Source organism: Zonotrichia leucophrys, chromosome 1 (genome assembly GCF_028769735.1).
Source record: "Zonotrichia leucophrys gambelii isolate GWCS_2022_RI chromosome 1, RI_Zleu_2.0, whole genome shotgun sequence".
Lineage (NCBI taxonomy): Eukaryota > Metazoa > Chordata > Aves > Passeriformes > Passerellidae > Zonotrichia > Zonotrichia leucophrys.
The window spans coordinates 33,738,978-33,752,833 of NC_088169.1; the positions used below are offsets into that span (position 1 = coordinate 33,738,978).

The 13,856-nt window shown below is 36.7% G+C and overlaps 1 protein-coding gene across 3 annotated transcripts in view; it reads right to left on the reverse strand.

Annotated features, from left to right (window-relative positions):
* Window positions 1–13,856, reverse strand: part of HERC2 (HECT and RLD domain containing E3 ubiquitin protein ligase 2) — a 105,169-nt gene that overhangs the window by 45,573 nt on the left and 45,740 nt on the right. For all 3 annotated transcript variants that reach the window (XM_064711388.1, XM_064711381.1, XM_064711396.1), the window contains 19 exons: window positions 12,833–13,017; window positions 12,307–12,462; window positions 11,856–12,041; window positions 10,857–11,027; window positions 10,647–10,750; window positions 10,387–10,537; window positions 9,567–9,781; window positions 8,562–8,694; window positions 8,338–8,465; window positions 8,020–8,215; window positions 7,294–7,430; window positions 6,611–6,784; window positions 6,385–6,521; window positions 6,155–6,306; window positions 5,544–5,735; window positions 4,524–4,711; window positions 3,008–3,200; window positions 2,227–2,409; window positions 1,500–1,684 (listed from right to left, as the gene is read on the reverse strand). In XM_064711388.1, the coding sequence (XP_064567458.1) occupies window positions 1,500–1,684; window positions 2,227–2,409; window positions 3,008–3,200; window positions 4,524–4,711; window positions 5,544–5,735; window positions 6,155–6,306; window positions 6,385–6,521; window positions 6,611–6,784; window positions 7,294–7,430; window positions 8,020–8,215; window positions 8,338–8,465; window positions 8,562–8,694; window positions 9,567–9,781; window positions 10,387–10,537; window positions 10,647–10,750; window positions 10,857–11,027; window positions 11,856–12,041; window positions 12,307–12,462; window positions 12,833–13,017 (3,166 nt within the window). The remainder of the gene's footprint in view (window positions 1–1,499; window positions 1,685–2,226; window positions 2,410–3,007; window positions 3,201–4,523; window positions 4,712–5,543; window positions 5,736–6,154; window positions 6,307–6,384; window positions 6,522–6,610; window positions 6,785–7,293; window positions 7,431–8,019; window positions 8,216–8,337; window positions 8,466–8,561; window positions 8,695–9,566; window positions 9,782–10,386; window positions 10,538–10,646; window positions 10,751–10,856; window positions 11,028–11,855; window positions 12,042–12,306; window positions 12,463–12,832; window positions 13,018–13,856) is intronic.

Genomic DNA, 13,856 nt, shown 5'->3' on the forward strand with positions numbered 1-13,856 from the left:
TGCTGATTTCTTTTGTGCTGTGGAAATTACAGAGCTACTGATCTTGAGTTTTCTAAGGGATATTTTAAAAGAAGCGGATATAGTTCAGAGCCAGTAACAATTTTACTGGCACATTATATTAGTGAACCAATCTCTTAGGACATGAGACGCACACTGAGAAACAAAAACAAATAGGAAAAATAGGAATACAGAATAGGAAAGTGTTCAGACTGCAGACTCAGAAATTAGTACTAAGATGTACTTCAGAATGACAGTTTCCAAGTGCTCTGCAAAGAAGTTATAACAGTTAAAATTCATGAGATATAAAGCTGAATGATGGAAGGCAGGCAACAGCAGCCACAGTGACACTTAGAAGAAGCCTCTGTGAAACCAGGGCCTCCAACACAGTACAGAAGGAACAGGCTGGCATCTCTGAACCCAGACACCCAGTGCAGGACTGACAAGGAACAGGGGAAGGTGCAGCACTGCAGTATCAAAGAGCAGAGGGGGTTGCATATTTTGAATAGGAGCAGTTGAGGTTTTGAGCTTCCTCATCTTCCACCCAGAAGACCAATACAAGTGACTAACAGCAAAGATAACTCTCCTCTTGCCAACTTCTGCCAATATGTCTTTCTAGAACTTGAAGGTCTCATCTTTTTGCTGTTCTTCAGTTGGTACATGAAGTACATGAGGAAAGGTGACTTCTCTTGAGTATTCCCTGAACAGATGACTCTACTGCACTAAGTCCAGGATGATAACAGAAATCTCACCATACTAAAAATACTGGCAAGAATTTACTGCAAGATCACACAAAAATGAACAGGCCTTTATGATACAAGGCTTTAGTTAACAAATGTTGATTAGCTTATCAAGGAAAAGAATAAGATGATCTTTTGATCCCCAAGCCTTAAAATTTGGCAGTTATTCCATAAAAAAAATTCTTTTTAGTCTCATGTAAAAGGCACTAATAAGATGCTAAGGAACAGCAGAAGAGGAAAAAAAGAGATAAAAAATAAAAGAAGAAATTAGAAAAGGGGAAAGATGCCAAGGGAAATACAATACCAAAATAAGATGCAAAGATGTAGCTTCTTAAGAGAGACTGTAATTTAAATAATATTAACAGTTTCCGATGGAAATAGGCCAGTACACAATACATAATTTGGTAACTTTAAAGGAAACGTAACTTTTTCCTAACCATATACTTGCTATTCTTTCATTTATTCAACTTGTAGGAAATATTATATGGGAGTTCCTGAAGCACAGTTCTGGAACACTATTTTGACCTTTCTTTCAACAGAACAAGGGAGTCCATAGTATCCTGAAGGCTCAAAACTCAAGAGACGTAAATTTAAAACACTAATTCCTAAATATGAAGAAAATGTTATCTTTTTCATAACTAACTAAAATCTGATTTATGGACACCTCACAGCTGTTTTGTAAAATATACCTTTCTTTTTAAGAAAAACTAAAGTCTACTAATGTTATTGGCTATTGAAGTAATTTGGAAATGCACACATTACCTGTCTCTGTAGTGAAGCAGCAGTGAAAGATTCATGCCCCTCAACAATTTTCATTAGCAAAGTTATCCACTGAGAGGTACTCAGAGTGCTGCACATCTGAGGCATGAGTGCTATGCTTCGAATGAATCCCAACGTGCACCAGCTCCTATGCTGTTCTTTGTAAACTAATTTATTTGGCAAGGAAGCTAAAAACAAAAAGATATATACATGTAACAGTTGACTTTTTCACCAGCTATGTAGTTCTCTATATGCTACACTGGACCTTATTGGACAAATCAGAACACCAAGCTGTTTCACTGTCTTTATGTGAACTGTTAATTTCAATTTTAGAGCCTGTAATTAATTTTATAAAATAAACCTTTAAAACAATTCTCATGATTACACTGTTTCCTCATTTCAAAGTAGTTAACAGCATTACTTCTGAATTTACATGAAAGCTACAAAAAGGAGTATGACACACCTAGTCATACTGTTGTTGCCAAACACAAAAAGATTGCTAATAAACTAAGTCAACAATTCACATCTCATGCATTTCTTCTGCTTTTACTGTTTATATTCTAAGAATGCACAGGATCACTTACATTACCTTTAAAAATGAAGATTTTAAAAGCTCTGAAAATGAACTTTCCAGCCACTGGCCTTAAAAGGATTAAAAACTAGTAAGAAAAGATTTACAAACTTACAAGACAAGCACACAGCTCAGTTAGAGTGCTGCTATGTAATATACCTGATTTATCTATTGTCCCACTCTCCACAAGCATGCGGAGCAGCCCACACAAAGTCCGAGTAGCATCGCTCTGCATGACTTCAGCATGGACACCAGCAGAGAGACACAGAGTCTGCAACAGGTTCACAGTGCTGGTCAGCATCATGGAAGTAGGGTGGAGATTCCTTTCAACTTGCTCTCCTTCTGAAGGGGGACACAAAAGGCAAAGGAATACATTAATACTGAGTTACTTTATTTCAAAAAGGTTCTCAAAGAAACATTTTGTGAATGATTTGTCATAAATAGTTTCTCTGAGATGATCTGGCATGAAGAAGATTCCTTATTGCCAAGTCCTAAGCAGTGCAGAATATAAACAAGGTATCTTGCACATATATTTTCAAGTTTTTTTTCTAGCAGTACCCAGTTGAAAGGCATTCCAAAGTATTGCCAAGAATAGGGAAACACTCTGACTAAATGTGTAAGTAGACCATATATAAAGCCCCCTTCAGAATGCTATTAACATATGTTAAAATAGATACCTTCAGGTATCTGTAACTATTTCAACCGAATAATATTATTTTCTCTGACCCATGAATATGCAAGAATAGGACACCATCTTGTCTACCTTCCTTTCTCTCAGTAAAGTCACATTAAGAAGATTCTGGTTAGAAGTGTACACATATTAAATGAATCTTCTTTGATGAAGCACCTGCTCCTGTGAAAAAATTATTTTATATTGCAAGATACCAATTTTAAAATTCAACTACAACTGTGCCTCTACTTTTATAATTTGTTTTTTTACCAGAATCATCCTCAGTGTCTGAATCCTCTGTTGTGGGCTGCGTTGCAGGTGGTGGCTCAGCTAGCTTGAGATCATATTTTCCCTCCTTTCCCATTCTGTAAGAATTTGTACTTCCAGTATCCCACTGCACTCTAATCCAGCCATCTTCTCCCAATTCTCCAATCACACGACCCAAACCTGGTGTGGGTCCATCCTGACAGAAGAGACAGGTTCAAGTTACTCAATCAATAACATTAATTCATACCAAAAGTTCATAAAATAATAATGCAATTGCTCCTTTTTGCTGCTAACCCAATGATTGGACAGTAAACATTCAATGGGGTTTCAAAAAGCAAACATGAACTTAGAAAGCATTTCACAATTTTCAAAAGAATCATCCCAGTAAGCTGCATATTTGGACACTCATTTCATTTAATATGTCTTACATAAGTAGAAGCTATGTCCTATATAGTTGGAAATGGATACTATTATAGCGTAGTTTTAAATTCAGTTCCTTCAGGAGAAAAGGATGCACACCAAGACCCTCTGATGAAGGTCAAAGAGCCCCTACTGTTGCCTCAGTACATGGAGGAGGATCAAACTGTTTGTTCTACCTCTTCTGTCAAGTATAAATTCTGACAGAAGGTAACTAGGGCCCTCACTGAGCCCCATTATTGACTTAGGCACCCCTCAGCACACAGACGAAGGGAAACATGGGATGTGTAATAATGCACATATGGCCAAAGTCATCAAACCCCACCTGCAACATGACTGCTCCATCCCACTGGGATAGGCCAAAATTTACAGTATAAAAGAGTGGCTTCAAGGGCAGAAAGGGCTGGAGGGGGAAAACTCTGCCTGGTCAAGATCTGTTAACAGACTACATCTCTCTTCTTTTCCCAAAGAGAAGCCTTTATGTGAGCTTTGCATCTCCAACAGCACTGGAGCACACCTGGGAATAATAATTCACATACACACACACATATATATATGTGTGTGTGTGTGCATGTGTATATATACATATATATAGTGCTATTAGATCTCTTGCTACACTTTGTGTCACAACACATGCTAACACTCAGCAGTTAGTGCAATTACCAATTACTAAATTGGTAAAAAAGCAGTTAGTGCAATTACTAAAATTACCAGCCTGTTTTCCTTGTGCTTCAATTAACCATACTACTTGTGAGTTGGGATGATGCAAGTCCTTACTGAATCCATCAGACCTACAGAACTGCACTGGGAAGCTGCACTATTTGTGCTTCTGTGCTCATGCAAGTTCTCCTCCAAACTCAGACTTACAATGCTAGACTGGGCTACAATCAGAATTAAAGCCCAGTTGCAACCAGCTCCTCTGATCTCTGAGGACCAGCTGGAATGCAAGGTTTATTTTCTGTTAAATTCCCATACCCTTAATTCAACATTTTTGGAATGTAAAATGCCTTTAAGTTTGATGGACCAGAAACTTCACAGACAGTCGACTGAACAGAGACCTTAGATAATAACACACCCAAAACCTGTATGAAAGAAGTTGTACCTGATCACCCCATTTCCAGTCCACCCCTCTGACCACTCTGGTACCAATTTTCATCATGGCTGCCAGCTCTGGTCCAGAAACAGGGAGCTGAACAGGTGTAGTTTCCTTTCTTGACTCCTCCAGGACTGTGGCAGAAGCCCCATGAGAAGAGGTAATCATATCCTCTTCAATATTATCAGAACTGGGTCCTAACAAGGAAAAAAACACAAAAGAGGTTTTATCCAGCAACACATGTATATATGCACCTTTGTCACATGTAAACCTACAGGCACATAAACTCTGTAATATAAAAGCAGTAACAAACAGGAAAGCTGACTAGCAGGTGATAAGTCAAATGACCTTTTAGAAAACTGGGGTGTAATAGTTTTGAATGCACAGAAGTTGAAATACTTAATTTTGAATGAAAAAACAAGTGACAAGTAAAAGACATTAATAATGATGACTCAATTAGCTCAATGGTTCTACAAACAGAATTTTTCTGAAAAACTTTTGGTGCACACTTCAGTTAAACACAAGTTACAGGAACAAATGCTTGCTATTATATAAGAAAACAGAAAAACCACAGCAATTTGAATCATAGCAAAACACACCAGAGAACTTGTATAGCAGAACAAAGAAAGCTTCAAGCTTAAATATGCAGACTGGGAACATTTTTCATATGTAGAAATAAATGAAACAGAGAGTAGAAAGTAGGCAGTTTTTACTACTTTAATTTTAAATTTTCTGGTTTTAATTTAGTTGCAACAGTTCCACCAAAACTACACATTAACTGAAATTTTAAAAGAGGATGGCCAAAGCAAACACCGAATAATAAAAAAAAAGATTTAATAAAGACTGCAATTAAATTAACCTCCTTCTCAATCAAGCTTGCAGAGGTGGCTTTTGTATCAGGGTAAAGGTAAATAGCATTAAGCACTATCTTCATGCAGCAAGGTGATTCTGTAATTTGGGTACATCATCAGGTAGAAAACACAGGGGATCTGTAAAGCAAATGCTTTCTCCAAGAAAGAAGAACTGTACCTATCAGCCGCAGTGTGGTCTGTGTCAAGGCCAGCATGCCAGAATTGAGGAGCAGGCTCAGGGTATTTGCACCATGCTGCAGGGTCAACATGTTCAGCATGACCAGCAGAAAACGTGCTTGGGGAATGGTTCCAAGACTTGGTCCTGCTGGATTCTCATTAGTAATTGTTTGAAGAGGAACAGGCTGCAGACCTAGTTCAAACATAATATAAACAGCAAAGTCAGCTGGCATTTGGGAGCTACAATAAAATAGGTCATAGATTTGTTTGATTGATGGTTTAAATCACTTTTTATTCCCTGCTTGGCTTTGAGAACTTAAAAGCAGAAGTTCCAAGAAACTGACTAATTTGTATTATAATGCTGAAATGTTACTAATGAGTAATCAATCACCTGTTGCTGGGAAATCAGCAATATACTCAAATACTGAGAAGTGAGTTAACACCTCACGGTGGGAAGGTAGGAACAACACACAGAAACAAATGCAAAGTAATTCTCAACACAAAGCAAGGGAATTGATTTCAACATCCCAATTATCAGGAATTAAAACAAATGCAACAATATTAATGTAAATCAGTTTTCTCCACAGAAAACAGCAAGGAGATGAGATTCACCTAGCTCTTTAAACTTTGCATTAGCATCCAGCAGGATGTTCCGGACATTCTGAATAGCCCAGGCGTACAACTTCCCAAAAGTCACTTCCAGCAGCATTCTGTTAAACGGCGGGATCAGATCAACGTCCTTCAGGCAGTCGGTGAGAGGCTCCCTTCAAAGAAAAACAACAAAAATAAGTATTGTTCTCTCATTAAAGAATTGTGGAAGCAAAAGTAACAAGAAGTTTTACCCTATATTGGCTCCTTCTGGGATAAGCCTCTGCCATCCACAGAACATGGCATATTGCACAGATGGGAGCAAAAAATTTTTAGCTGACAATTTCAGAATAGTGTCTATTCCCTCCAGACGAACTTCTGCTCTTTCCAACTGTCAAAGGGAAAAAAAAATTGTCATGCTTATGTAAATTGCTAATAACTGTCAGAATTATGTAACTGGCACATTTTTGTTCATGTCACCTGTTTTAATAAACATTTTCTCATTTTTTCTACATCCACTGGCTCTTCTTTAAGTGCAAATTCAACAATGGTGTTAAGGAGGGCAGACTGTGGATACAAGCCTTGAACATTTTGCTTCAGCCATTTATATTTGTGGACACCTGTAACTGTACTCAAAATTGGCTGCCACTTATCCTGCAAAACAAGAAGGCAGTATGTTAAAATTTTTTAAACAACTTGAAATTCCTGAAAATGTAAGTTATTTCATGCAAAACGATTTCCAAATTTAAAATACAGGGGGGACCTGGGGGGAAAACGAAAAGTTCTCATAAGTCAGGAAAGAACTTAGTATTATTTTAATCATTATCACTTTTACTATTACTACATAAAATTTCAAATGCCTTAATGTTCAGAAAAAGAGGAAGTAACCCACCACAACATTTTATTTTGAAATGAAGCTTTAGCTAAGATTATCAATAATTTAAAAATCAGAGAAGGTATATTCACATATGCTAAATACACAGTACAATCTTATCTTTAAAAATCATTCCAGGCTTCACTGAAACAACTTGTCACACTTAATTATACATACCAAACACCATTATCAGAACATTAAATGTCAAGTTATAGCAATCATGCTTTAGCTTATTCTTTTCTCTCTTGTTATTTTTATTGACAAGGTTGATTCAGAATCTAAATCTTACTTTGGGTGATTTGATTGGTATGGGCTTCTTATCTATAGGTACAGGACTGTGAGGTACCACACAAGATTCTTCTAAATCACTCTCTTCATTTCCTATTTTGGATTCTTCTACATCAGCAGATTCAGATTTTTTTGGCACTATTAAAAAAAAAAAAAAGTATTATTTTTTCATACAGTACAGTTGGATTTTACGGGTCACATTTTTAGGTCTGCATGATAATCTAAGCACACACAATGCTCAAGATCTGTCTGTAATAAAATGGAAATGCATTCTTGGTGAAGTCTATGTCCAACTATTACCAAGTTAACTCCGGTATTACCTGCAGCATGCTTTTACCTTTAAAGACAAACCTGAAAAGCTCTTTAGTGTCTGTTCACCACATTAATTTCCAGTTATATCACTGTTTGACTACACTTTAATAAAACTCAGTTTCTAAAAAGGTGCCACTTCCAGTGGAATGCTACAAAAACCAATTCAGAGGGTCTGATATTGAAGGATCATTTTTAATACACTGGCAGAAATACCTCTCAACTAAACCTGACACTTTATTTTGCTAGTTGTTGCTGTAGGATCTGACATGCAACCACTGGTTTAGAAAACTTGAAAAAGCAGCAGAAACAAATGGCTTTGATGCTTTATCTAAGGAGAGTCTCATATAGCAGCAAATCTTGAAGTAAGATGGCTTTCCATTGTTTCAAAGAGAATATCACACTAATTCTGCCTTACCTCTTTTTTTCCTTTTTTCTCGAATGATTTTCTGAGCTACCCTTCTCCATCGGGGCAAGGAACTAAGAAGTTTAAATTTGGACATAATAGAGAGATCGTTGCAAACTGCAGGACGCAGCTCATTGAATAAGAATCTCAAACGCTCAATGACAGGAGCACAAACTTCCTTGTAAGAACGCCCTTGTTCCTGATGTGTCTACAAAAGACATTGAAAGATTAAATTATTGCATAATGCACGTTAAAATGAACAATATATAACTTTTTAATAAAACACTTCAAATGAAAATTAATCTTAACATCAGCAGCTTAGAGGCTTACCTTAATCAGTGAGCATTTTGCTTGGTAGACAACACGACACACATCCACTACAGATTTTGGTAAGGTTTTGTGCTTTACCTGGTCAACTCCAAGGGTACCAGGATGAACAAGAGACAGTGCTACATGACCTTAATGGGAAAAGACAATGTTTGAATATACATTTCCAAAGCCATCCATAGCAGAGTTTAAACTGATCAAAACAATCACACCACAAGCCTACCTACCCAAATCTTCATGCTTCAGAAGACAGCACAATAACAGACGTCCTACTTCTTCCACAGGATGCTCAGGAGGGAATGTGATTGGTGTTGTTAAGTGACACTGTTTACAGTACCTCTCTATTTGACACAAGAAGTCCTAAGAAAACACACAGCAGTCTCTGTTTAACTTCATTCTCGAATACAATGTAAGCACTCAAAACACCACAGGCAGCATTTAAGTAACACTGAATAAACTCCACAATCTGAACTAACATTCCTGAGATACAATAGGCAGTAAGTGCAATTTCACACACAGCAACTACAACCCAATCCTATAAAACCCTACATCCTTTCTCAGGAGAAACATGACTCAAGGCATAAAGCTTCTACTGCTCTGATCTCTTCATGAGATAGTCAGGTCACCTAACAAAATTTTCAATTGTCTTCTGATAAATCATGATTGATCATCAGCACTATACCCAAAGACTTATTTGGGTTTTTTTTCATAAAGGAGCTAAACTCAGAGAGTTAGAAAATCTGAATGTATTACAAAAGATAGTGATCAATGTAAATCACAAGGTTTTTCAAAATAATCACAATTCCAACCTTGTGAAACCTGAACCTCAAGGCCCAAAGGGATTTTAAGACAAAGGCATACGTGAATCTGAAACATAAAATACACTTGCATCTTGACAAAAAAAACTCCATCTTAGTTCAACTGAGGGTGAGTATGATCTCTCAATGCTACTGAAATTTGACGTGAGAAGTAATGCCTTACCATTTTTTGTAAGAATATTCAAATTTTTTATTTCCCTCACTCAAAAATTCTGAAGAAATAACATACTATTATGCTATTAAGGGAAATAAACACATTTTATCCACTAGTAGTACTCAACCATTCCTTTCACAAATAGTAATTCTGAAATAACTTTTTCGATTGTTTTGCTATAACTTTTGGAGAATTTTCATAATATATGAAAATATATTATTCAAAAACAATATTTGTGCACAGAACTACTGAGGGCTTACCTTCACAGTGTGATCCTGAATATTATTATCAGCAATAGCTTGGAGAAAGGGTTGTGAATGGTCACTCAAAGTTAATCGATGTGTATATAGTTTTGATTTATTTGGGGTAGTGTTACCAGGTGAACTGCAATGGTCTTCATCTTTTTCCTCATTGTAACTGTAATGAATCTGACTAGTTTGCAAGCCTCCAGAAAAGATTGATGACTTCAACCATTCTAAAATAAAGAAAACATCAGTGAATCTTCCGATCAAAGACTAAGCTATCAAGACTCGATTTCCTCTAATGAAATGCATTCACAGGCTTCAACAATATTTAGCAATTTTCTCATTTGCTGGAACTTTTTCACAGGGAATAAAAAAGGTTCTGTAATCAAGAAACAATTCACTAACAGGGCAGCCATCATATATTTAGAGATATAGGGTCTTAGAAATTTTTCTGCTATTAATACTGAATTATACCTTCTATTCACCAAACCAAGACACCCAGTAAGAAAACATCCAATACCACATGATTGACTCTTAACTGACAAGAAATTGGTGAGATAGGAGACTGTGCAGCATCATTTGCTATTTTATGTTGCATACAATGAAACTGTAAATTCTACTGCTCAAAATTATCTAGCCCCCATTTAAATCTTGTTAAATTATTGGGATCTTGATGAGTGTGGTAGCTAATGCTAAGAATAAAGAACTCCTGTGGAAGATATCAAGATTAGAAAAGAGCTAAATTTTTGGTTAACTTATTTGTCCTTTGTCTTTTCCTTGCATGCTTTGACAAGTATTTATCCCTTAATAAAGCTCAAAATGACATCCTGCTTACTGGCACATTCAATTTCCAGAGGAGAAAGTGGTGTGCTCATTGCCAGGTAGGAAGCGTGCAGGCCGAGGAGAAGACCCAAATTCCGTTCTGTGTCTATCAGTGGCGATGACAACGTGCTGAGATCTGGTGTTGTAATCACCTCCTGGTCAGGCTGCACAAAAGAAATAGCAACTGTAAGCTTGAACTGAGGTCCAACAAGAAATCTGACAGTAAATCAATGCTTGACTTTAGCAAGATTTACCCATTAGTAACATTTTTACCTCTATATATTGGCCAACACAGAAGGCGTGCATTGATTCCCGTGTGTCCTCAAACTGCAAAGCAGCTTCCAAAGCAACAACTGGGTCCTCACCAGCAAACTGAGCTAATGAAACAATGAGGGAGTCAATACAGTATCTAAAAATCTGTTAATTCCACCTGGCTTTGAAACAAAGGTAATTTGTGTCTGTAAGTTAAATGAAAGTTCTCACCAAGTATGCTACTGCCAGTTAAAGACTGGGTTTGGAAGTCCTTTATATCATACACTTTGCCATCGATCACTGTCCAAAATCCTCCATCTTTGTTGTGGTTCTCTAGATCAGCCTTACGTATAAGGGTCACCTCCTCATTATTTCTGCAACTCTGGCCAGTAAAAAATGAACCTGTCCATATAAAACAGAAAAGAGAATTTATCAACAGAAAATCAGAAAGTCAGGGGGTTTTCATGAACATTCTTTTAATAGCTGCCTAATCCAATTTTTCATATCTGTTCAAAAGTTGCTTATTTTTTTATACGCTCAAAAGTAAAAGTGGCTATTAGTACGTTCCTGTCTATGTATTGTGCAATTAAACTGTCTGAATACTGTGTTCTAATGCACTAATCTTTAATGTCACCTAGCATTGCCCAGCTATATGGCTGTTTTGTGTGGAGGTGGAGCAGATAATCAGTTTGCTGGTAAATCACTGCTCTAATCCTTCTTCCTCCAAATTACTTTGGTTTTATTACTCACTTGCCTGAAAGGAATTTGCTGTATATGTCATTTCAGCTTAAATTCAGATTTTTTTAATATAAAAAAAGCCTCTCTTCTGTCACAGACACAACTCATATTACAAAGTGCCCTGAGAAAATAAGAATTCTTTATTTCAAAGCTTTCACATTACTCATCCTTTGTATTACAGATAATTTAGTAGCAAAATGCCTACATGTACTACTCAAGTTTTCACTGCAAGTTTTTCATACTCAAAATGCAAAATGATGTGAACTACTTCTTGAAAGAGCAGCATCTGTACTCTCCTTAATGCTACCTCTATATTTAACTTCCTTAAGAATGTACTGACAGAAATAAATACTGCCTTATGACTGCCATATAATTTGGTTAATAAAACTTTGTACTGTTAAGTAGGATTTCCTTCCTGAGAGTAGTTCATGAACAGCCACCACTTTTATACAGCTACTTTTGAAAGCAGTCAAGATGCTGCTAAGTTCATACCCATTATTCCTGGCCATGCTAAATCCTCATTGTCATCTCTTTCCTTTCCAGGGGCTAAGTGGTTAAATCTGTCTAGATGTTCCAGCAAGCCAGCCAACAGAGGGATAGCACCAGCTTCCTGCATTAATCCAGCATTTTTACTGAGGAGCAGCACTATAGAAACCACCAGTTCTGGAAGAAGAATGCCTGAAACAGAAAACAAACACAGAAGACACACTTAGTTCAAGTTCTACATTCGCTGCATTAGAGGTAAATCACCATTAATATATTCTGCCATATTAATATCTGCCAATATAAATCACCAATAATATATTGCCTTCCTCATTGAATTTTCCCTCCTTCTCTCCCATTAACCAATACAATTAAACTGACTCCTTCTTATTCATTTAGAACTTTCAAGAAGGTCTTAAAATTCTGTGGAAGGAGAAGAAAAGAGGAAGTAAAAACCTACCTGTTAAATCTCCATCCACAACACAAGATACTTCTGCAAAATGCCTATGACTAGTACAAGCAATGCTGGTTGCCACAGGAAGTATATCACTAATGTGTGTGCACAGAAGAGCAGTGTATTTCTTCAGTAAAGAACCAACACCTAAGAGGTCAGGACCTGTATAAAAACAAAGGAAGAGGATAGAAAACCATCACATAGTCATATTTAAGAAACAGACTTCAAAAGCTGACAAACTCTTCTGAAATTATGCCACTGCATATAAGCACTAATTCAGGAAATCACATTTTTTTAAAAATTTTAGAAAAAGTTTATTATCTAGATCCTATTACCTAACTAAAAAAAAATTCACTTACAGAGAACAATGTACATAAACTACTTTCAAACACTGTTCAGACAGCAACTAGACTGATAAATGAGACAAGAAGATAAATTAAAATAAGAAACTGCTATCCTGTAAAAGCTCTTACAGAAATAGTTGGGGAGGGGTCAGAGGTTCTTTGTTTTTATCTTTAAAACCACAACTTACTGTATGTGTTAGGGACCTGACCAACACAATCTGCTGGGTAAAGTTTGCTAACAAGCAGCCGCTGAAAACGGAGCAACAGGTCCAGAGAAGCAGATCTCTCCTTGCTATAAAGCTCTTGGTCCATGCAGGAAGAAATGCGACGAGCAACATCTTTTAGTTTGGCTATGGTCTGGGAAGCGATGTTCCTAAGCGGTACAAAAGTATCACTTCAGGGGAGCTCAGAGTGAAGACAGTCCATGGGTTAAGTTTTTCTACAAGTTTGCATAAATATCTAAGAAGCCCCTGCTAAGTTTCTGCACAGAACTTTCACTCCTTTGCATTGTAGTGCTCAAAAAGTCAATGGTTTTGTAGATAGATTCTGGTTAACAGGATTTGTAAAATACCTCCAGTTTGTGCTTTTTGTCATCACTCACTACAAAACACAATTTGACAATCTTCACTGAGAGTCTGCAGTGAAAGCCATGACACTAGTAGTTCAAAAGAGTCTCAGTATTGATTAAAATACATGGTTGCCATCACAATTAAGTGAGAAAGTACAATAAATTTCTTAGTAAACTCATAATTATTTCCTGCTATACATCCTCTATGTTAAGTATTCCCTTAGCTCCTCTGGCTGATATATAGCAGCTTTGTTTTCAGCACCTTAATTGGTCATGCACTCAAAACTCTCAGTCAAGAATTTAAAATGGAGGTTTCTTCCCCAATGACAGTCTCCTTGAGGCAGTTCTAAACAAATAGCACAAAATACTCAGTTCTAAACAGATTTGTGGTGATTCTCACACACTGTAAGTACAGTCTTTTAAACATTTGTCCTGTATCTGGTACAAAAATTTTCAGACACTTCTTTCAGAGAAGAAGTATCAAAGTCCATAAAACCAAGGCAATCTTTCTAAAATTGAGTAATTTAGCATAGAACATTACTCCTTAGCAAACAGAGCAGAACTACAGACTATCTACAAGAATGTTTAATATTATGAATTCTGAAGAGCTAAAAATGCTAGCAAGAGACCTTATTTATTAAGCA